General features: G+C 45.9%; 1 protein-coding gene across 1 annotated transcript in view; it reads left to right on the top strand.

The window, feature by feature from the left end:
- Nucleotides 1–355: 355 nt before the first annotated feature.
- The window catches only part of LOC138360867 (galactoside alpha-(1,2)-fucosyltransferase 1-like), a 209,578-nt gene continuing 184,608 nt past the window's right edge, over nucleotides 356–25,325 (top strand). Inside the window, exon 1 of the mRNA XM_069320380.1 lies at nucleotides 356–589. Within this exon, the coding sequence (XP_069176481.1) occupies nucleotides 361–589 (229 nt within the window). The 5' untranslated portion in view covers nucleotides 356–360. The remainder of the gene's footprint in view (nucleotides 590–25,325) is intronic.

The following is a 25,325-nucleotide window of genomic DNA, read 5'->3' as shown; positions in this document are numbered from 1 at the left end:
ATCAGACGTCACCTCGCACGTGCGCATCAGACGTCATCTCGCACGTGCGCATCAGACGTTACCTCACACATGCGCAACAGATGTCACCTGGCACATGCGCAACAGACGTCACCTCGCACATGCGTAACAAAGGCCTGACAAATAAGTGCACCTCTGATGCTTATTTTAAAATTAGTTTCCTGAACAACGAATACGAACAATATAACTGTATATTGAAGTCTGTGTACGGTATCGTACACCTGTAGGCACAGCTTCCCTACATCAGAGCTTGCTAATATGAATCATAGATTGTCTACACCTCTTCCTGTGCTAAACAAAAACAAACCAAAACTCGCTACAATATTCAACAGGTACTCCGACATGTGGCCCAAGACTATGCTGATGGCGCTGGTGATGGCTGTCGTAACCTCCGTCTTCATCTACTGCATAAAGCTTAACAATTACGGCTTTAGCGGGGTTGATAAGCTGCCGCCTCCAGTTGGTAACTTGCCTCTCTCGGTGTCCCAGACGCCTCGTGCGGTCTCCGGCTCGCCTCGTCTGGAGTCCTGTCGGCAAGTGAAGGCTTTCTACAGCGACTCAGAAATGAAAGGTGAGCTTCGCATTGCATATTAGTTAGTGTCATTGTCTCCACCTTTGTTTCCACATACACGAACACCAGACATTTGTTTTACTAGTGGACACAATATCCCAGAGTGACGTTCATGTGACGTTACCAGTGGTCACAATATCCCAGAGTGACGTTCATGTGACGTTACCAGTGGTCACAATATCCCAGAGTGACGTTACCAGTGGACACAATATCCCAGAGTGACGTTCATGTGACGTTACCAGTGGACACAATATCCCAGAGTGACGTTCATGTGACGTTACCAGTGGTCACAATATCCCACAGTGACGTTACCAGTGGTCACAATATCCCAGAGTGACGTTCATGTGACGTTACCAGTGGTCACAATATCCCAGAGTGACGTTACCAGTGGTCACAATATCCCAGAGTGACGTTCATGTGACGTTACCAGTGGACACAATATCCCAGAGTGACGTTCATGTGACGTTACCAGTGGTCACAATATCCCAGAGTGACGTTCATGTGACGTTACCAGTGGTCACAATATCCCAGAGTGACGTTACCAGTGGTCACAATATCCCAGAGTGACGTTCATGTGACGTTACCAGTGGACACAATATCCCAGAGTGACGTTCATGTGACGTTACCAGTGGTCACAATATCCCAGAGTGACGTTACCAGTGGACACAATATCCCAGAGTGACGTTCATGTGACGTTACCAGTGGTCACAATATCCCAGAGTGACGTTCATGTGACGTTACCAGTGGTCACAATATCCCAGAGTGACGTTCATGTGACGTTACCAGTGGTCACAATATCCCAGAGTGACGTTACCAGTGGACACAATATCCCAGAGTGACGTTCATGTGACGTTACCAGTGGTCACAATATCCCAGAGTGACGTTCATGTGACGTTACCAGTGGTCACAATATCCCAGAGTGACGTTCATGTGACGTTACCAGTGGTCACAATATCCCAGAGTGACGTTACCAGTGGTCACAATATCCCAGAGTGACGTTCATGTGACGTTACCAGTGGTCACAATATCCCAGAGTGACGTTACCAGTGGTCACAATATCCCAGAGTGACGTTCATGTGACGTTACCAGTGGTCACAATATCCCAGAGTGACGTTCATGTGACGTTACCAGTGGTCACAATATCCCAGAGTGACGTTCATGTGACGTTACCAGTGGACACAATATCCCAGAGTGACGTTCATGTGACGTTACCAGTGGTCACAATATCCCAGAGTGACGTTCATGTGACGTTACCAGTGGTCACAATATCCCAGAGTGACGTTCATGTGACGTTACCAGTGGTCACAATATCCCAGAGTGACGTTACCAGTGGTCACAATATCCCAGAGTGACGTTCATGTGACGTTACCAGTGGTCACAATATCCCAGAGTGACGTTACCAGTGGTCACAATATCCCAGAGTGACGTTACCAGTGGTCACAATATCCCAGAGTGACGTTCATGTGACGTTACCAGTGGTCACAATATCCCAGAGTGACGTTCATGTGACGTTACCAGTGGTCACAATATCCCAGAGTGACGTTCATGTGACGTTACCAGTGGTCACAATATCCCAGAGTGACGTTACCAGTGGACACAATATCCCAGAGTGACGTTCATGTGACGTTACCAGTGGACACAATATCCCAGAGTGACGTTCATGTGACGTTACCAGTGGTCACAATATCCCAGAGTGACGTTACCAGTGGACACAATATCCCAGAGTGACGTTCATGTGACGTTACCAGTGGTCACAATATCCCAGAGTGACGTTCATGTGACGTTACCAGTGGTCACAATATCCCAGAGTGACGTTCATGTGACGTTACCAGTGGTCACAATATCCCAGAGTGACGTTACCAGTGGTCACAATATCCCAGAGTGACGTTCATGTGACGTTACCAGTGGTCACAATATCCCAGAGTGACGTTACCAGTGGTCACAATATCCCAGAGTGACGTTACCAGTGGTCACAATATCCCAGAGTGACGTTCATGTGACGTTACCAGTGGTCACAATATCCCAGAGTGACGTTCATGTGACGTTACCAGTGGTCACAATATCCCAGAGTGACGTTCATGTGACGTTACCAGTGGTCACAATATCCCAGAGTGACGTTACCAGTGGACACAATATCCCAGAGTGACGTTCATGTGACGTTACCAGTGGACACAATATCCCAGAGTGACGTTCATGTGACGTTACCAGTGGTCACAATATCCCAGAGTGACGTTACCAGTGGTCACAATATCCCAGAGTGACGTTCATGTGACGTTACCAGTGGTCACAATATCCCAGAGTGACGTTCATGTGACGTTACCAGTGGTCACAATATCCCAGAGTGACGTTCATGTGACGTTACCAGTGGTCACAATATCCCAGAGTGACGTTCATGTGACGTTACCAGTGGTCACAATATCCCAGAGTGACGTTACCAGTGGTCACAATATCCCAGAGTGACGTTCATGTGACGTTACCAGTGGTCACAATATCCCAGAGTGACGTTCATGTGACGTTACCAGTGGTCACAATATCCCAGAGTGACGTTCATGTGACGTTACCAGTGGACACAATATCCCAGAGTGACGTTCATGTGACGTTACCAGTGGTCACAATATCCCAGAGTGACGTTCATGTGACGTTACCAGTGGTCACAATATCCCAGAGTGACGTTCATGTGACGTTACCAGTGGTCACAATATCCCAGAGTGACGTTACCAGTGGTCACAATATCCCAGAGTGACGTTCATGTGACGTTACCAGTGGTCACAATATCCCAGAGTGACGTTACCAGTGGTCACAATATCCCAGAGTGACGTTACCAGTGGTCACAATATCCCAGAGTGACGTTCATGTGACGTTACCAGTGGGCACAATATCCCAGAGTGACGTTACCAGTGGTCACAATATCCCAGAGTGACGTTCATGTGACGTTACCAGTGGTCACAATATCCCAGAGTGACGTTACCAGTGGTCACAATATCCCAGAGTGACGTTCATGTGACGTTACCAGTGGACACAATATCCCAGAGTGACGTTACCAGTGGACACAATATCCCAGAGTGACGTTCATGTGACGTTACCAGTGGTCACAATATCCCAGAGTGACGTTACCAGTGGTCACAATATCCCAGAGTGACGTTCATGTGACGTTACCAGTGGTCACAATATCCCAGAGTGACGTTCATGTGACGTTACCAGTGGTCACAATATCCCAGAGTGACGTTACCAGTGGTCACAATATCCCAGAGTGACGTTCATGTGACGTTACCAGTGGTCACAATATCCCAGAGTGACGTTACCAGTGGTCACAATATCCCAGAGTGACGTTACCAGTGGTCACAATATCCCAGAGTGACGTTCATGTGACGTTACCAGTGGTCACAATATCCCAGAGTGACGTTCATGTGACGTTACCAGTGGTCACAATATCCCAGAGTGACGTTCATGTGACGTTACCAGTGGTCACAATATCCCAGAGTGACGTTACCAGTGGACACAATATCCCAGAGTGACGTTCATGTGACGTTACCAGTGGACACAATATCCCAGAGTGACGTTCATGTGACGTTACCAGTGGTCACAATATCCCAGAGTGACGTTACCAGTGGACACAATATCCCAGAGTGACGTTCATGTGACGTTACCAGTGGTCACAATATCCCAGAGTGACGTTCATGTGACGTTACCAGTGGTCACAATATCCCAGAGTGACGTTCATGTGACGTTACCAGTGGTCACAATATCCCAGAGTGACGTTACCAGTGGTCACAATATCCCAGAGTGACGTTCATGTGACGTTACCAGTGGTCACAATATCCCAGAGTGACGTTACCAGTGGTCACAATATCCCAGAGTGACGTTACCAGTGGTCACAATATCCCAGAGTGACGTTCATGTGACGTTACCAGTGGTCACAATATCCCAGAGTGACGTTCATGTGACGTTACCAGTGGTCACAATATCCCAGAGTGACGTTCATGTGACGTTACCAGTGGTCACAATATCCCAGAGTGACGTTACCAGTGGACACAATATCCCAGAGTGACGTTCATGTGACGTTACCAGTGGACACAATATCCCAGAGTGACGTTCATGTGACGTTACCAGTGGTCACAATATCCCAGAGTGACGTTACCAGTGGTCACAATATCCCAGAGTGACGTTCATGTGACGTTACCAGTGGTCACAATATCCCAGAGTGACGTTACCAGTGGTCACAATATCCCAGAGTGACGTTCATGTGACGTTACCAGTGGTCACAATATCCCAGAGTGACGTTACCAGTGGTCACAATATCCCAGAGTGACGTTCATGTGACGTTACCAGTGGTCACAATATCCCAGAGTGACGTTCATGTGACGTTACCAGTGGTCACAATATCCCAGAGTGACGTTCATGTGACGTTACCAGTGGACACAATATCCCAGAGTGACGTTCATGTGACGTTACCAGTGGTCACAATATCCCAGAGTGACGTTCATGTGACGTTACCAGTGGTCACAATATCCCAGAGTGACGTTCATGTGACGTTACCAGTGGTCACAATATCCCAGAGTGACGTTACCAGTGGTCACAATATCCCAGAGTGACGTTCATGTGACGTTACCAGTGGTCACAATATCCCAGAGTGACGTTACCAGTGGTCACAATATCCCAGAGTGACGTTACCAGTGGTCACAATATCCCAGAGTGACGTTCATGTGACGTTACCAGTGGGCACAATATCCCAGAGTGACGTTACCAGTGGTCACAATATCCCAGAGTGACGTTCATGTGACGTTACCAGTGGTCACAATATCCCAGAGTGACGTTACCAGTGGTCACAATATCCCAGAGTGACGTTCATGTGACGTTACCAGTGGACACAATATCCCAGAGTGACGTTACCAGTGGACACAATATCCCAGAGTGACGTTCATGTGACGTTACCAGTGGTCACAATATCCCAGAGTGACGTTACCAGTGGTCACAATATCCCAGAGTGACGTTCATGTGACGTTATCAGTGGTCACAATATCCCAGAGTGACGTTCATGTGACGTTACCAGTGGTCACAATATCCCAGAGTGACGTTACCAGTGGACACAATATCCCAGAGTGACGTTCATGTGACGTTACCAGTGGTCACAATATCCCAGAGTGACGTTACCAGTGGTCACAATATCCCAGAGTGAGGTTCATGTGACGTTACCAGTGGACACAATATCCCAGAGTGACGTTACCAGTGGACACAATATCCCAGAGTGACGTTCATGTGACGTTACCAGTGGACACAATATCCCAGAGTGACGTTCATGTGACGTTACCAGTGGTCACAATACCCAGAGTGACGTTACCAGTGGTCACAATATCCCAGAGTGACGTTCATGTGACGTTACCAGTGGACACAATATCCCAGAGTGACGTTACCAGTGGACACAATATCCCAGAGTGACGTTCATGTGACGTTACCAGTGGACACAATATCCCAGAGTGACGTTACCAGTGGACACAATATCCCAGAGTGACGTTCATGTGACGTTACCAGTGGACACAATATCCCAGAGTGACGTTACCAGTGGACACAATATCCCAGAGTGACGTTCATGTGACGTTACCAGTGGTCACAATATCCCAGAGTGACGTTACCAGTGGACACAATATCCCAGAGTGACGTTCATGTGACGTTACCAGTGGTCACAATATCCCAGAGTGACGTTACCAGTGGACACAATATCCCAGAGTGACGTTCATGTGACGTTACCAGTGGTCACAATATCCCAGAGTGACGTTACCAGTGGTCACAATATCCCAGAGTGACGTTCATGTGACGTTACCAGTGGTCACAATATCCCAGAGTGACGTTCATGTGACGTTACCAGTGGTCACAATATCCCAGAGTGACGTTCATGTGACGTTACCAGTGGTCACAATATCCCAGAGTGACGTTCATGTGACGTTACCAGTGGTCACAATATCCCAGAGTGACGTTCATGTGACGTTACCAGTGGTCACAATATCCCAGAGTGACGTTACCAGTGGACACAATATCCCAGAGTGACGTTCATGTGACGTTACCAGTGGTCACAATATCCCAGAGTGACGTTACCAGTGGTCACAATATCCCAGAGTGACGTTCATGTGACTTTGATTCAACGTTATCAACGTTGATGACGTTATTTCACCGTTTAATTTACAATGCCCTTGGACAATATCTGCATATTGAGATATGCAGTAAACAAGTGACTGTGGTGGTAAATGTCTTAACACTGATCAGTCAGGGTAGCAGACAAGCTATAGTGATGCTACCTTATCTTATAGCTATGATCAGTCCGTGTAAGGGGCAAGGTGTTGAACGACTGGTAAGCACAAATAGACGTTACCAGCGGGTAACTGGTAACCCACTTAGACCCAACAGGTCTAACAATCCCCACGTCAAAAAACCATCCACGTAACTTAGCAAATAACGTTGACCAGAGTAAAGAGAGAGTTAGTACACTAAAAATAGGTGATATTGATTATAACTCAATAGCTAAGGTCAATGTTAATAAGGTACGAACTATTGTATGCCAAGATGGTACTCTAGATGGTAACCAAGAGTCAATAGCTCTAAACAATGATGAAATGTAAAATAAGGTAAGAGAGATAAAATTAAAGGTAAGTAATTAGCACTAATTACCTGCCTCAAATGTTACTACTACCAGGAGGAGGTGGAGGAGCTTATTATTAACATCTACATTAACACTACTAAAACATAACAGCTTATAGCTGCTAATTAATGGTAGTAGTTATGTGGTACAAATGAGCGATCTTTTTGCTAGTCACTAAAAATATTTCATGCAATTATGCAATCATTAACGTGCCAAAGAAATAAAAAATAATTGGCATAAATTGATGACCGGCTGATGACGTCATTCACGAATAAAAGGAGAAAACGACAAGCATTAAAAAAAAGGCACTCGAAGTCTCCATTTACACTACTCACATCCCTTCCCCCCCCCCCGTCAACAGAATGGTCTAACCAACCATCCCATACCTTCCCCCCCGTCAACAGAATGAATGGACTCTTTACTAAAGTCTGCCTGTTCTTCAGCACTATTCCTGTTCTTCAGCACTGTGCCTGTTTTTCAGCACTGCGCCTGTTCTTCAGCACTATGCCTGTTCTTCAGCACTATGCCTGTTTTTCAGCACTGCGCCTGTTCTTCAGCACTATGCCTGTTCTTCAGCACTATGCCTGTTCTTCAGCACTGTGCCTGTTTTTCAGCACTGTGCCTGTTCTTCAGCACTATACCTGTTCTTCAGCACTATGCCTGTTCTTCAGCCCTATGCCTGTTCTTAAGCACTGTGCCTGTTCTTCAGCACTATGCCTGTTCTTCAGCACTATGCCTGTTCTTCAGCACTGTGCCTGTTTTTCAGCACTGTGCCTGTTCTTCAGCACTATGCCTGTTCTTCAGCACTATGCCTGTTCTTCAGCCCTATGCCTGTTCTTAAGCACTGTGCCTGTTCTTCAGCACTATGCCTGTTCTTCAGCACTATGCCTGTTCTTCAGCACTGTGCCTGTTTTTCAGCACTGTGCCTGTTCTTCAGCACTATGCCTGTTCTTCAGCACTATGCCTGTTCTTCAGCCCTATGCCTGTTCTTAAGCACTGTGCCTGTTCTTCAGCACTATGCCTGTTCTTCAGCACTATGTCTGTTCTTCAGTACTATGCCTGTTCTTCAGCACTATGCCTGTTCTTCAGTACTATGCCTGTTCTTCAGCACTATGCCTGTTCTTCAGCACTATGCCTGTTCTTCAGCACTATGCCTGTTCTTCAGTACTATGCCTGTTCTTCAGCACTATGCCTGTTCTTCAGCACTATGCCTGTTCTTCAGCACTATGCCTGTTCTTCAGCACTATGCCAGTTCTTCAGCACTATGCCTGTTCTTTAGCACTATGCCTGTTCTTCAGCACTATGCCTGTTCTTCAGCACTATACCTGTTCTTCAGTACTATGCCTGTTTTTCAGCACTATGCCTGTTCTTCAGCACTATGCCTGTTCTTCAGTACTATGCCTGTTCTTCAGCACTATGCCTGTTCTTCAGCACTATGCCTGTTCTTCAGCACTATACCTGTTCTTCAGTATTATGCCTGTTTTTCAGCACTATGCCTGTTCTTCAGCACTATGCCTGTTCTTCAGTACTATGCCTGTTCTTCAGCACTATGCCTGTTCTTCAGCACTATGCCTGTTCTTAAGCACTGTGCCTGTTCTTCAGAACTATGCCTGTTCTTCAGCACTATGCCTGTTCTTCAGTACTATGCCTGTTCTTCAGCACTATGCCTGTTCTTTAGCACTATGCCTGCTCTTCAGTACTATGCCTGTTCTTCAGCACTATGCCTGTTCTTCAGCACTATGCCTGTTCTTCAGCACTATGCCAGTTCTTCAGCACTATGCCTGTTCTTTAGCACTATGCCTGTTCTTCAGCACTATGCCTGTTCTTCAGCACTATACCTGTTCTTCAGTACTATGCCTGTTTTTCAGCACTATGCCTGTTCTTCAGCACTATGCCTGTTCTTCAGTACTATGCCTGTTCTTCAGCACTATGCCTGTTCTTCAGCACTATGCCTGTTCTTCAGTACTATGCCTGTTCTTCAGCACTATGCCTGTTCTTTAGCACTATGCCTGTTCTTCAGCACTATGCCTGTTCTTCAGCACTATGCCTGTTCTTCAGTACTATGCCTGTTATTCAGCACTATGCCTGTTCTTCAGAACTATGCCTGTTCTTCAGTACTATGCCTGTTCTTCAGCACTACGCCTGTTCTTCAGCACTATGTCTGTTCTTCAGCACTATGCCTGTTCTTCAGTACTATGCCTGTACTTCAGCACTATGCCTGTTCTTCAGCACTATGCCTGTTTTTCAGCACTATGCCTGTTCTTCAGTATTATGCCTGTTCTTCAGCACTATGTCTGTTCTTCAGTACTATGCCTGTTCTTCAGTACTATGCCTGTTCTTCAGCACTATGCCTGTTCTTCAGCACTATGCCTGTTCTTCAGTACTATGCCTGTTCTTCAGCACTATGTCTGTTCTTCAGCACTATACCTGTTCTTCAGCACTATACCTGTTCTTCAGCACTATTCCTGTTCTTCAGCACTGTGCCTGATCTCAGGCACTATGCTTGTTCTATAGCACTATGCCTGTTCTTCAGCACTATACCTGTTCTTCAGCACTATGCCTGTTCTTCAGCACTATACCTGTTCTTCAGCACCTTGCCTGCTCTTCATCATTTTGCCTGTTCTTCAGCACTACGCCTGTTCTTCAGCACTATGCCTGTTCTTCAACACTATGCCTGTTCTTCAGCACTATACCAGTTCTTCAGCTCTATGCCTGTTCTTCAACACTTTGCCTGTTCTTCAGCACTATGTTCTTCAACACATTGCCTGTTCTTCAGCACTATGCCTGTTCTTCAACACTTTGCCTGTTCTTCAGCACTATGCCTGTTCTTCAGCACTATGCCAGGTCTTTAGCACTATGCCTGTTCTTCAGCACAATGCCTGTTCTTCAGCATTATGCCTGTTCTTCAGCACTATGCCTGTTCTTCAGCACTATGCCTATTCTTAAACACTTTGCCTGTTCTTCATCATTTTGCCTGTCCTTCAGCACTATGCCTGTTCTTCAACACTATGCCTGTTTTTCAGCACTATGCATGTTCTTCAGCACTATGCCTGTTCTTCAGCACTTTACCTGTTCTTCAACATTTTGCCTGTTCTTCAGCACTATGCCTGTTCTTTAGCCCTATGCCTGTTCTTCAGCACTATGCCTGTTCTTCAGCACTTTGCCTGTTCTTCAGCACTCTGCCTGTTCTGAGCATTATGCCTGTTCTTCAGCACTATGCCTGTTCTTCAGCACTATGCCTGTTCTTCAGCACTATGCCTGTTCTTCAACACTTTGCCTGTTCTTCAGCACTTTGCCTGTTCTTCAGCACTATGCCTGTTCTTCAGCACTTTGCCTGTTCTTCAGCACTATGCCTGTTCTTCAGCACTATGCCTGTTCTTGAACACTATGCCTGTTCTTCAGCACTTTGCCTGTTCTTCAGCACTACGCCTGTTCTTCAGCACTTTGCCTGTTCTTCAGCACTGTGCTTGTTCTTCAGCACTTTACCTGTTCTTCAGCATATGTCTGTTCTTCCGCACTCTGCCTGTTCTTCAGCACTATGCCTGTTCTTCAGCACTATGCCTGTTCTTCAGCACTTTGCCTGTTCTTCAGTACTATGCCTGTTCTGCAGCACTTTGCCTGTTCTTCAGCACTATGCCTGTTCTTCAGCACTTTGCCTGTTCTTCAGCACTACGCCTGTTCTTCAGCACTTTGCCTGTTCTTCAGCACTATGCTTGTTCTTCAGCACTTTACCTGTTCTTCAGCATTTTGCCTGTTCTTCAGCACTTTGCTTGTTCTTCAGCACTATGCCTGTTCTTCAACACTTTGCCTGTTCTTCAGCACTATGCCTTATCTTCAACACTATGCCTGTTCTTCAGCACTTTGCCTGTTCTCCAGCACTCTTCCTGTTCTTCAGCACTATGCCTGTTCTTCAGCACTATGCCTGTTCTGCAGCACTTTGCCTGTTCTTCAGCACTATGCCTGTTCTTCAGCACTTTGCTTGTTCTTCAGCACTATGCCTGTTCTTCAGCACTTTACCTGTTCTTCAACACTATGCCTGTTCTTCATCACTTTACCTGTTCTTCAGAACTATGCCTGTTCTTCAGCACTATGCCTGTTCTTCAACACTATGCCTGTTCTTCAGCACTTTGCCTGTTCTCCAGCCCTCTTTCTGTTCTTCAGCACTATGCCAGTTCTTCAGCACTATGCCTGTTCTTTAGCACTATGCCTGTTATTTAGCACTATGCCTGTTCTTCAGCACTATGCCTGTTCTTCAGCACTATGCCTGTTCTTCAGTACTATGCCTGTTCTTCAGCACTATGCCTGTTCTTCAGCACTATGCCTGTTCTTCAGTACTATGCCTGTTATTCAGCACTATGCCTGTTCTTCAGCACTATGCCTGTTCTTCAGTACTATGCCTGTTCTTCAGCACTATGCCTGTTCTTTAGCACTATGCCTGTTCTTCAGCACTATGCCTGTTCTTCAGCACTATGCCTATTCTTCAGTACTATGCCTGTTCTTCAGCACTATGCCTGTTCTTCAGCACTATGCCTGTTCTTCAGTACTATGCCTGTTCTTCAACACTACGCCTGTTCTTCAGCACTATGTCTGTTCTTCAGCACTATGCCTGTTCTTCAGTACTATGCCTGTACTTCAGCACTATGCCTGTTCTTCAGCACAATGCCTGTTTTTCAGCACTATGCCTGTTCTTCAGTATTATGCCTGTTCTTCAGCACTATGTCTGTTCTTCAGCACTATGCCTGTACTTCAGTACTATGCCTGTTCTTCAGCACTATGCCTGTTCTTCAGCACTATGCCTGTTCTTCAGTACTATGCCTGTTCTTCAGTACTATGCCTGTTCTTCAGCACTATGCCTGTTCTTCAGCACTATACCTGTTCTTCAGCACTATACCTGTTCTTCAGCACTATTCCTGTTCTTCAGCACTGTGCCTGATCTCAGGCACTATGCTTGTTCTATAGCACTATGCCTGTTCTTCAGCACTATACCTGTTCTTCAGCACTATGCCTGTTCTTCAGCACTATACCTGTTCTTCAGCACCTTGCCTGCTCTTCATCATTTTGCCTGTTCTTCAGCACTACGCCTGTTCTTCAGCACTATGTCTGTTCTTCAGCACTATGCATGTTCTTCAGTACTATGCCTGCACTTCAGCACTATGCCTGTTCTTCAGCACTATGCCTGTTTTTCAGCACTGTGCCTGTTCTTCAGTATTATGCCTGTTCTTCAGCACAATGTCTGTTCTTCAGCACTATGCCTGTTCTTCAGTACTATGCCTGTTCTTCAGCACTATGCCTGTTCTTCAGCACTATGCCTGTTCTTCAGTACTATGCCTGTTCTTCAGCACTATGCCTGTTCTTCAGCACTATACCTGTTCTTCAGCACTATACCTGTTCTTCAGCACTATTCCTGTTCTTCAGCACTGTGCCTGATCTCAGGCACTATGCTTGTTCTATAGCACTATGTCTGTTCTTCAGCACTATACCTGTTCTTCAGCGCTCTGTCTGTTCTTCAGCACTTTGGCTGTTCTTCAGCACTCTGCTTGTTCTTCAGCACTTTGCCTGTTCTTCAGCACTATGCCTGTTCTTCAGCACTTTGCTTGTTCTTCAGCACTCTGCCTGTTCTTCAGTACTATCCCTGTTCTTCAGCACTCTGCCTGTTCTTCAGCACTATGCCTGTTCTTCAGCACTTTGCCTGTTCTTCAGCACTATGCCTGTTCTGCAGCACTTTGCCTGTTCTTCAGCATTATGCCTGTTCTTCAGCACTTTGCCTGTTCTTCAGCACTACGACTGCTCTTCAGCACTTTGCCTGTTCTTCAGCACTGTGCTTGTTCTTCAGCACTTTACCTGTTCTTCAGCATATGTCTGTTCTTCAGCACTCTGCCTGTTCTTCAGCACTATGCCTGTTCTTCAGCACTATGCCTGTTCTTCAGCACTTTGCCTGTTCTTCAGCACTATGCCTGTTCTGCAGCACTTTGCCTGTTCTTCAGCATATGCCTGATCTTCAGCACTATGCCTGTTCTTCAGCATGTGCCTGTTCTTCAGCATATGCCTGTTCTTTAGCATATGCCTGTTCTTCAGCAGTTTGCCTGTTCTTCAGCATATGTCTGTTCTTCAGCACTCTGCCTGTTCTTCAGCACTCTGCCTGTTCTTCAGCACTATGCCTGTTCTTCAGCACTTTACATGTTCTTCACCACTATGCCTGTTCTTCAGCACTATGCCTGTTCTTCAGCACTATGCCTGTTCTTCAGCAGTTTGCCTGTTCTTCAGCATATGTCTGTTCTTCAGCACTCTGCCTGTTCTTCAGCACTATGCCTGTTCTTCAGTACTATTCCTGTTCTTCAGCACTATGCCTGTTCCTCAGCACTATGCCTGTTCTTCAGTACTATGCCTGTTCTTCAGCACTGTGCCTGTTCTTCATCACTATGCCTGTTCTTCAGCACTATGCCTGATCTTCAGCACTATGCCTGTTCTTCAGTAGTATGCCTGTTCTTTAGCACTATGCCTGTTCTTCAGCACTATGCCTGTTCTTCAGCACTATGCCTGTTCTTCAGTACTATGCCTGTTCTTCAGCACTATGCCAGTTCTTCAGCACTATGCCTGTTCTTCAGTAGTATGCCTGTTCTTCAGCACTATGCCTGTTCTTAAGCACTATGCCTGTTCTTCAGCACTATGCCTGTTCTTCAGCACTATGCCTGTTCTTCAGTACTATGCCTGTTCTTCAGCACTATGCCTGTTCTTTAGCACTATGCCTGTTCTTCAGCACTATGCCTGTTCTTCAGCACTATGCCTATTCTTCAGTACTATGCCTGTTCTTCAGCACTATGCCTGTTCTTCAGCACTATGCCTGTTCTTCAGTACTATGCCTGTTCTTCAACACTACGCCTGTTCTTCAGCACTATGTCTGTTCTTCAGCACTATGCCTGTTCTTCAGTACTATGCCTGTACTTCAGCACTATGCCTGTTCTTCAGCACAATGCCTGTTTTTCAGCACTATGCCTGTTCTTCAGTATTATGCCTGTTCTTCAGCACTATGTCTGTTCTTCAGCACTATGCCTGTACTTCAGTACTATGCCTGTTCTTCAGCACTATGCCTGTTCTTCAGCACTATGCCTGTTCTTCAGTACTATGCCTGTTCTTCAGCACTATGCCTGTTCTTCAGCACTATACCTGTTCTTCAGCACTATACCTGTTCTTCAGCACTATTCCTGTTCTTCAGCACTATGCTTGTTCTATAGCACTATGCCTGTTTTTCAGCACTATACCTGTTCTTCAGCACTATGCCTGTTCTTCAGCACTATACCTGTTCTTCAGCACCTTGCCTGCTCTTCATCATTTTGCCTGTTCTTCAGCACTACGCCTGTTCTTCAGCACTATGTCTGTTCTTCAGCACTATGCATGTTCTTCAGTACTATGCCTGCACTTCAGCACTATGCCTGTTCTTCAGCACTATGCCTGTTTTTCAGCACTGTGCCTGTTCTTCAGTATTATGCCTGTTCTTCAGCACAATGTCTGTTCTTCAGCACTATGCCTGTTCTTCAGTACTATGCCTGTTCTTCAGCACTATGCCTGTTCTTCAGCACTATGCCTGTTCTTCAGTACTATGCCTGTTCTTCAGCACTATGCCTGTTCTTCAGCACTATACCTGTTCTTCAGCACTATACCTGTTCTTCAGCACTATTCCTGTTCTTCAGCACTGTGCCTGATCTCAGGCACTATGCTTGTTCTATAGCACTATGTCTGTTCTTCAGCACTATACCTGTTCTTCAGCGCTCTGTCTGTTCTTCAGCACTTTGGCTGTTCTTCAGCACTCTGCTTGTTCTTCAGCACTTTGCCTGTTCTTCAGCACTATGCCTGTTCTTCAGCACTTTGCCTGTTCTTCAGCACTCTGCCTGTTCTTCAGTACTATCCCTGTTCTTCAGCACTCTGCCTGTTCTTCAGCACTATGCCTGTTCTTCAGCACTTTGCCTGTTCTTCAGCACTATGCCTGTTCTGCAGCACTTTGCCTGTTCTTCAGCATTATGCCTGTTCTTCAGCACTTTGCCTGTTCTTCAGCACTACGCCTGCTCTTCAGCACTTTGCCTGTTCTTCAGCACTGTGCTTGTTCTTCAGCACTTTACCTGTTCTTCAGCATATGTCTGTTCTTCAGCACTCTGCCTGTTCTTCAGCACTATGCCTGTTCTTCAGCACTATTCCTGTTCTTCAGCACTGTGCCTGATCTCAGGCACTATGCTTGTTCTATAGCACTATGCCTGTTCTTCAGCACTATACCTGTTCTTCAGCACTATGCCTGTTCTTCAGCACTATACCTGTTCTTCAGCACCTTGCCTGCTCTTCATCATTTTGCCTGTTCTTCAGCACTACGCCTGTTCTTCAGCACTATGCCTGTTCTTCAACACTATGCCTGTTCTTCAGCACTATACCAGTTCTTCAGCTCTATGCCTGTTCTTCAACACTTTGCCTGTTCTTCAGCACTATGTTCTTCAACACATTGCCTGTTCTTCAGCACTATGCCTGTTCTTCAACACTTTGCCTGTTCTTCAGCACTATGCCTGTTCTTCAGCACTATGCCAGGTCTTTAGCACTATGCCTGTTCTTCAGCACAATGCCTGTTCTTCAGCATTATGCCTGTTCTTCAGCACTATGCCTGTTCTTCAGCACTATGCCTATTCTTCAACACTTTGCCTGTTCTTCATCATTTTGCCTGTCCTTCAGCACTATGCCTGTTCTTCAACACTATGCCTGTTTTTCAGCACTATGCATGTTCTTCAGCACTATGCCTGTTCTTCAGCACTTTACCTGTTCTTCAACATTTTGCCTGTTCTTCAGCACTATGCCTGTTCTTTAGCCCTATGCCTGTTCTTCAGCACTATGCCTGTTCTTCAGCACTTTGCCTGTTCTTCAGCACTCTGCCTGTTCTGAGCATTATGCCTGTTCTTCAGCACTATGCCTGTTCTTCAGCACTATGCCTGTTCTTCAGCACTATGCCTGTTCTTCAACACTTTGCCTGTTCTTCAGCACTTTGCCTGTTCTTCAGCACTATGCCTGTTCTTCAGCACTTTGCCTGTTCTTCAGCACTATGCCTGTTCTTCAGCACTATGCCTGTTCTTGAACACTATGCCTGTTCTTCAGCACTTTGCCTGTTCTTCAGCACTACGCCTGTTCTTCAGCACTTTGCCTGTTCTTCAGCACTGTGCTTGTTCTTCAGCACTTTACCTGTTCTTCAGCATATGTCTGTTCTTCCGCACTCTGCCTGTTCTTCAGCACTATGCCTGTTCTTCAGCACTATGCCTGTTCTTCAGCACTTTGCCTGTTCTTCAGTACTATGCCTGTTCTGCAGCACTTTGCCTGTTCTTCAGCACTATGCCTGTTCTTCAGCACTTTGCCTGTTCTTCAGCACTACGCCTGTTCTTCAGCACTTTGCCTGTTCTTCAGCACTATGCTTGTTCTTCAGCACTTTACCTGTTCTTCAGCATTTTGCCTGTTCTTCAGCACTTTGCTTGTTCTTCAGCACTATGCCTGTTCTTCAACACTTTGCCTGTTCTTCAGCACTATGCCTTATCTTCAACACTATGCCTGTTCTTCAGCACTTTGCCTGTTCTCCAGCACTCTTCCTGTTCTTCAGCACTATGCCTGTTCTTCAGCACTATGCCTGTTCTGCAGCACTTTGCCTGTTCTTCAGCACTATGCCTGTTCTTCAGCACTTTGCTTGTTCTTCAGCACTATGCCTGTTCTTCAGCACTTTACCTGTTCTTCAACACTATGCCTGTTCTTCATCACTTTACCTGTTCTTCAGAACTATGCCTGTTCTTCAGCACTATGCCTGTTCTTCAACACTATGCCTGTTCTTCAGCACTTTGCCTGTTCTCCAGCCCTCTTTCTGTTCTTCAGCACTATGCCAGTTCTTCAGCACTATGCCTGTTCTTTAGCACTATGCCTGTTATTTAGCACTATGCCTGTTCTTCAGCACTATGCCTGTTCTTCAGCACTATGCCTGTTCTTCAGTACTATGCCTGTTCTTCAGCACTATGCCTGTTCTTCAGCACTATGCCTGTTCTTCAGTACTATGCCTGTTATTCAGCACTATGCCTGTTCTTCAGCACTATGCCTGTTCTTCAGTACTATGCCTGTTCTTCAGCACTATGCCTGTTCTTTAGCACTATGCCTGTTCTTCAGCACTATGCCTGTTCTTCAGCACTATGCCTATTCTTCAGTACTATGCCTGTTCTTCAGCACTATGCCTGTTCTTCAGCACTATGCCTGTTCTTCAGTACTATGCCTGTTCTTCAACACTACGCCTGTTCTTCAGCACTATGTCTGTTCTTCAGCACTATGCCTGTTCTTCAGTACTATGCCTGTACTTCAGCACTATGCCTGTTCTTCAGCACAATGCCTGTTTTTCAGCACTATGCCTGTTCTTCAGTATTATGCCTGTTCTTCAGCACTATGTCTGTTCTTCAGCACTATGCCTGTACTTCAGTACTATGCCTGTTCTTCAGCACTATGCCTGTTCTTCAGCACTATGCCTGTTCTTCAGTACTATGCCTGTTCTTCAGTACTATGCCTGTTCTTCAGCACTATGCCTGTTCTTCAGCACTATACCTGTTCTTCAGCACTATACCTGTTCTTCAGCACTATTCCTGTTCTTCAGCACTGTGCCTGATCTCAGGCACTATGCTTGTTCTATAGCACTATGCCTGTTCTTCAGCACTATACCTGTTCTTCAGCACTATGCCTGTTCTTCAGCACTATACCTGTTCTTCAGCACCTTGCCTGCTCTTCATCATTTTGCCTGTTCTTCAGCACTACGCCTGTTCTTCAGCACTATGTCTGTTCTTCAGCACTATGCATGTTCTTCAGTACTATGCCTGCACTTCAGCACTATGCCTGTTCTTCAGCACTATGCCTGTTTTTCAGCACTGTGCCTGTTCTTCAGTATTATGCCTGTTCTTCAGCACAATGTCTGTTCTTCAGCACTATGCCTGTTCTTCAGTACTATGCCTGTTCTTCAGCACTATGCCTGTTCTTCAGCACTATGCCTGTTCTTCAGTACTATGCCTGTTCTTCAGCACTATGCCTGTTCTTCAGCACTATACCTGTTCTTCAGCACTATACCTGTTCTTCAGCACTATTCCTGTTCTTCAGCACTGTGCCTGATCTCAGGCACTATGCTTGTTCTATAGCACTATGTCTGTTCTTCAGCACTATACCTGTTCTTCAGCGCTCTGTCTGTTCTTCAGCACTTTGGCTGTTCTTCAGCACTCTGCTTGTTCTTCAGCACTTTGCCTGTTCTTCAGCACTATGCCTGTTCTTCAGCACTTTGCTTGTTCTTCAGCACTCTGCCTGTTCTTCAGTACTATCCCTGTTCTTCAGCACTCTGCCTGTTCTTCAGCACTATGCCTGTTCTTCAGCACTTTGCCTGTTCTTCAGCACTATGCCTGTTCTGCAGCACTTTGCCTGTTCTTCAGCATTATGCCTGTTCTTCAGCACTTTGCCTGTTCTTCAGCACTACGACTGCTCTTCAGCACTTTGCCTGTTCTTCAGCACTGTGCTTGTTCTTCAGCACTTTACCTGTTCTTCAGCATATGTCTGTTCTTCAGCACTCTGCCTGTTCTTCAGCACTATGCCTGTTCTTCAGCACTATGCCTGTTCTTCAGCACTTTGCCTGTTCTTCAGCACTATGCCTGTTCTGCAGCACTTTGCCTGTTCTTCAGCATATGCCTGATCTTCAGCACTATGCCTGTTCTTCAGCATGTGCCTGTTCTTCAGCATATGCCTGTTCTTTAGCATATGCCTGTTCTTCAGCAGTTTGCCTGTTCTTCAGCATATGTCTGTTCTTCAGCACTCTGCCTGTTCTTCAGCACTCTGCCTGTTCTTCAGCACTATGCCTGTTCTTCAGCACTTTACATGTTCTTCACCACTATGCCTGTTCTTCAGCACTATGCCTGTTCTTCAGCACTATGCCTGTTCTTCAGCAGTTTGCCTGTTCTTCAGCATATGTCTGTTCTTCAGCACTCTGCCTGTTCTTCAGCACTATGCCTGTTCTTCAGTACTATTCCTGTTCTTCAGCACTATGCCTGTTCCTCAGCACTATGCCTGTTCTTCAGTACTATGCCTGTTCTTCAGCACTGTGCCTGTTCTTCATCACTATGCCTGTTCTTCAGCACTATGCCTGATCTTCAGCACTATGCCTGTTCTTCAGTAGTATGCCTGTTCTTTAGCACTATGCCTGTTCTTCAGCACTATGCCTGTTCTTCAGCACTATGCCTGTTCTTCAGTACTATGCCTGTTCTTCAGCACTATGCCAGTTCTTCAGCACTATGCCTGTTCTTCAGTAGTATGCCTGTTCTTCAGCACTATGCCTGTTCTTAAGCACTATGCCTGTTCTTCAGCACTATGCCTGTTCTTCAGCACTATGCCTGTTCTTCAGTACTATGCCTGTTCTTCAGCACTATGCCTGTTCTTTAGCACTATGCCTGTTCTTCAGCACTATGCCTGTTCTTCAGCACTATGCCTATTCTTCAGTACTATGCCTGTTCTTCAGCACTATGCCTGTTCTTCAGCACTATGCCTGTTCTTCAGTACTATGCCTGTTCTTCAACACTACGCCTGTTCTTCAGCACTATGTCTGTTCTTCAGCACTATGCCTGTTCTTCAGTACTATGCCTGTACTTCAGCACTATGCCTGTTCTTCAGCACAATGCCTGTTTTTCAGCACTATGCCTGTTCTTCAGTATTATGCCTGTTCTTCAGCACTATGTCTGTTCTTCAGCACTATGCCTGTACTTCAGTACTATGCCTGTTCTTCAGCACTATGCCTGTTCTTCAGCACTATGCCTGTTCTTCAGTACTATGCCTGTTCTTCAGCACTATGCCTGTTCTTCAGCACTATACCTGTTCTTCAGCACTATACCTGTTCTTCAGCACTATTCCTGTTCTTCAGCACTATGCTTGTTCTATAGCACTATGCCTGTTTTTCAGCACTATACCTGTTCTTCAGCACTATGCCTGTTCTTCAGCACTATACCTGTTCTTCAGCACCTTGCCTGCTCTTCATCATTTTGCCTGTTCTTCAGCACTACGCCTGTTCTTCAGCACTATGTCTGTTCTTCAGCACTATGCATGTTCTTCAGTACTATGCCTGCACTTCAGCACTATGCCTGTTCTTCAGCACTATGCCTGTTTTTCAGCACTGTGCCTGTTCTTCAGTATTATGCCTGTTCTTCAGCACAATGTCTGTTCTTCAGCACTATGCCTGTTCTTCAGTACTATGCCTGTTCTTCAGCACTATGCCTGTTCTTCAGCACTATGCCTGTTCTTCAGTACTATGCCTGTTCTTCAGCACTATGCCTGTTCTTCAGCACTATACCTGTTCTTCAGCACTATACCTGTTCTTCAGCACTATTCCTGTTCTTCAGCACTGTGCCTGATCTCAGGCACTATGCTTGTTCTATAGCACTATGTCTGTTCTTCAGCACTATACCTGTTCTTCAGCGCTCTGTCTGTTCTTCAGCACTTTGGCTGTTCTTCAGCACTCTGCTTGTTCTTCAGCACTTTGCCTGTTCTTCAGCACTATGCCTGTTCTTCAGCACTTTGCCTGTTCTTCAGCACTCTGCCTGTTCTTCAGTACTATCCCTGTTCTTCAGCACTCTGCCTGTTCTTCAGCACTATGCCTGTTCTTCAGCACTTTGCCTGTTCTTCAGCACTATGCCTGTTCTGCAGCACTTTGCCTGTTCTTCAGCATTATGCCTGTTCTTCAGCACTTTGCCTGTTCTTCAGCACTACGCCTGCTCTTCAGCACTTTGCCTGTTCTTCAGCACTGTGCTTGTTCTTCAGCACTTTACCTGTTCTTCAGCATATGTCTGTTCTTCAGCACTCTGCCTGTTCTTCAGCACTATGCCTGTTCTTCAGCACTATGCCTGTTCTTCAGCACTTTGCCTGTTCTTCAGCACTATGCCTGTTCTGCAGCACTTTGCCTGTTCTTCAGCATATGCCTGATCTTCAGCACTATGCCTGTTCTTCAGCATGTGCCTGTTCTTCAGCATATGCCTGTTCTTTAGCATATGCCTGTTCTTCAGCAGTTTGCCTGTTCTTCAGCATATGTCTGTTCTTCAGCACTCTGCCTGTTCTTCAGCACTCTGCCTGTTCTTCAGCACTATGCCTGTTCTTCAGCACTTTACATGTTCTTCACCACTATGCCTGTTCTTCAGCACTATGCCTGTTCTTCAGCACTATGCCTGTTCTTCAGCAGTTTGCCTGTTCTTCAGCATATGTCTGTTCTTCAGCACTCTGCCTGTTCTTCAGCACTATGCCTGTTCTTCAGTACTATTCCTGTTCTTCAGCACTATGCCTGTTCCTCAGCACTATGCCTGTTCTTCAGTACTATGCCTGTTCTTCAGCACTGTGCCTGTTCTTCATCACTATGCCTGTTCTTCAGCACTATGCCTGATCTTCAGCACTATGCCTGTTCTTCAATAGTATGCCTGTTCTTTAGCACTATGCCTGTTCTTCAGCACTATGCCTGTTCTTCAGCACTATGCCTGTTCTTCAGTACTATGCCTGTTCTTCAGCACTATGCCAGTTCTTCAGCACTATGCCTGTTCTTCAGTAGTATGCCTGTTCTTCAGCACTATGCCTGTTCTTAAGCACTATGCCTGTTCTTCAGCACTATGCCTGTTCTTCAGCACTATGCCTGTTTTTCAGCACTATGCCTGTTCTTCAGCACTATGCCTGTTCTTCAGTACTATGCCTGTTCTTCAGCACTATGCCTGTTCTTCAGCACTATACCTGTTCTTCAGCACTATACCTGTTCTTCAGCACTATTCCTGTTCTTCAGCACTGTGCCTGATCTCAGGCACTATGCTTGTTCTATAGCACTATGCCTGTTCTTCAGCACTATACCTGTTCTTCAGCACTATGCCTGTTCTTCAGCACTATACCTGTTCTTCAGCACCTTGCCTGCTCTTCATCATTTTGCCTGTTCTTCAGCACTACGCCTGTTCTTCAGCACTATGTCTGTTCTTCAGCACTATGCATGTTCTTCAGTACTATGCCTGCACTTCAGCACTATGCCTGTTCTTCAGCACTATGCCTGTTTTTCAGCACTGTGCCTGTTCTTCAGTATTATGCCTGTTCTTCAGCACAATGTCTGTTCTTCAGCACTATGCCTGTTCTTCAGTACTATGCCTGTTCTTCAGCACTATGCCTGTTCTTCAGCACTATGCCTGTTCTTCAGTACTATGCCTGTTCTTCAGCACTATGCCTGTTCTTCAGCACTATACCTGTTCTTCAGCACTATACCTGTTCTTCAGCACTATTCCTGTTCTTCAGCACTGTGCCTGATCTCAGGCACTATGCTTGTTCTATAGCACTATGTCTGTTCTTCAGCACTATACCTGTTCTTCAGCGCTCTGTCTGTTCTTCAGCACTTTGGCTGTTCTTCAGCACTCTGCTTGTTCTTCAGCACTTTGCCTGTTCTTCAGCACTATGCCTGTTCTTCAGCACTTTGCCTGTTCTTCAGCACTCTGCCTGTTCTTCAGTACTATCCCTGTTCTTCAGCACTCTGCCTGTTCTTCAGCACTATGCCTGTTCTTCAGCACTTTGCCTGTTCTTCAGCACTATGCCTGTTCTGCAGCACTTTGCCTGTTCTTCAGCATTATGCCTGTTCTTCAGCACTTTGCCTGTTCTTCAGCACTACGCCTGCTCTTCAGCACTTTGCCTGTTCTTCAGCACTGTGCTTGTTCTTCAGCACTTTACCTGTTCTTCAGCATATGTCTGTTCTTCAGCACTCTGCCTGTTCTTCAGCACTATGCCTGTTCTTCAGCACTATGCCTGTTCTTCAGCACTTTGCCTGTTCTTCAGCACTATGCCTGTTCTGCAGCACTTTGCCTGTTCTTCAGCATATGCCTGATCTTCAGCACTATGCCTGTTCTTCAGCATGTGCCTGTTCTTCAGCATATGCCTGTTCTTTAGCATATGCCTGTTCTTCAGCAGTTTGCCTGTTCTTCAGCATATGTCTGTTCTTCAGCACTCTGCCTGTTCTTCAGCACTCTGCCTGTTCTTCAGCACTATGCCTGTTCTTCAGCACTTTACATGTTCTTCACCACTATGCCTGTTCTTCAGCACTATGCCTGTTCTTCAGCACTATGCCTGTTCTTCAGCAGTTTGCCTGTTCTTCAGCATATGTCTGTTCTTCAGCACTCTGCCTGTTCTTCAGCACTATGCCTGTTCTTCAGTACTATTCCTGTTCTTCAGCACTATGCCTGTTCCTCAGCACTATGCCTGTTCTTCAGTACTATGCCTGTTCTTCAGCACTGTGCCTGTTCTTCATCACTATGCCTGTTCTTCAGCACTATGCCTGATCTTCAGCACTATGCCTGTTCTTCAGTAGTATGCCTGTTCTTTAGCACTATGCCTGTTCTTCAGCACTATGCCTGTTCTTCAGCACTATGCCTGTTCTTCAGTACTATGCCTGTTCTTCAGCACTATGCCAGTTCTTCAGCACTATGCCTGTTCTTCAGTAGTATGCCTGTTCTTCAGCACTATGCCTGTTCTTAAGCACTATGCCTGTTCTTCAGCACTATGCCTGTTCTTCAGCACTATGCCTGTTTTTCAGCACTATGCCTGTTCTTCAGTACTCTGCCTGTTCTTCAGCACTATGCCTGTTCTTCAGCACTGCCTGTTCTTCAGTACTATGCCTGTTCTTCTGCACTATGCCTGTTCTTCAGCACTATGCCTGTTCTTCAGTACTATGCCTGTTCTTCAGCACTGTGCCTGATCTCAGGCACTATGCCTGTTCTTCAGCACTATGCCTGTTCTTCAGCACTATGCCTGTTCTTCAGCACTATACCTGTTCTTCAGCACTATACTTGTTCTTCAGCACCTTGCCTGCTCTTCATCATTTTGCCTGTTCTTCAGCACTATGCCTGTTCTTCAGCACGATGACTGTTCTTCAACACTTGCCTGTTCTTCAGCACTATACCAGTTCTTCAGCTCTATGCCTGTTCTTCAACACTTTGCCTGTTCTTCAGCGCTATGTTCTTCAATACTTTGCCTGTTCTTCAGCACTATGCCTGTTCTTCAGCACGATGACTGTTCTTCAACACTTGCCTGTTCTTCAGCACTATACCAGTTCTTCAGCTCTATGCCTGTTCTTCAACACTTTGCCTGTTCTTCAGCGCTATGTTCTTCAATACTTTGCCTGTTCTTCTGCACTATGCCTGTTCTTCAGCACTATGCCTGTTCTTCAGTACTATGCCTGTTCTTCAGCACTGTGCCTGATCTCAGGCACTATGCCTGTTCTTCAGCACTATACCTGCTCTTCAGCACTATGCCTGTTCTTCAGCACTATACCTGTTCTTCAGCACCTTGCCTGCTCTTCATCATTTTGCCTGTTCTTCAGCACTATGCCTGTTCTTCAGCACGATGACTGTTCTTCAACACTTGCCTGTTCTTCAGCACTATACCAGTTCTTCAGCTCTATGCCTGTTCTTCAACACTTTGCCTGTTCTTCAGCGCTATGTTCTTCAATACTTTGCCTGTTCTTCTGCACTATGCCTGTTCTTCAGCACTATGCCTGTTCTTCAGTACTATGCCTGTTCTTCAGCACTGTGCCTGATCTCAGGCACTATGCCTGTTCTTCAGCACTATACCTGCTCTTCAGCACTATGCCTGTTCTTCAGCACTATACCTGTTCTTCAGCACCTTGCCTGCTCTTCATCATTTTGCCTGTTCTTCAGCACTATGCCTGTTCTTCAGCACGATGACTGTTCTTCAACACTTGCCTGTTCTTCAGCACTATACCAGTTCTTCAGCTCTATGCCTGTTCTTCAACACTTTGCCTGTTCTTCAGCGCTATGTTCTTCAATACTTTGCCTGTTCTTCAGCACTATGCCTGTTCTTCAACACTTTGCCTGTTCTTCATCATTTTGCCTGTCCTTCAGCACTATGCCTTTTCTTCAACACTATGCATGTTTTTCAGCACTATGCATGTTCTTCAGCACTATGCCTGTTCTTCAGCACTTTACCTGTTCTTCAACGATTTGCCTGTTCTTCAGCACTATGCCTGTTCTTCAGCACTATGCCTATTCTTCAGCACTATGCCTGTTCTTC

The sequence above is a fragment of the Procambarus clarkii genome, unplaced genomic scaffold (assembly GCF_040958095.1).
Source record: "Procambarus clarkii isolate CNS0578487 unplaced genomic scaffold, FALCON_Pclarkii_2.0 HiC_scaffold_125, whole genome shotgun sequence".
Lineage (NCBI taxonomy): Eukaryota > Metazoa > Arthropoda > Malacostraca > Decapoda > Cambaridae > Procambarus > Procambarus clarkii.
This window is presented reverse-complemented; position numbering and strand designations above follow the sequence as displayed.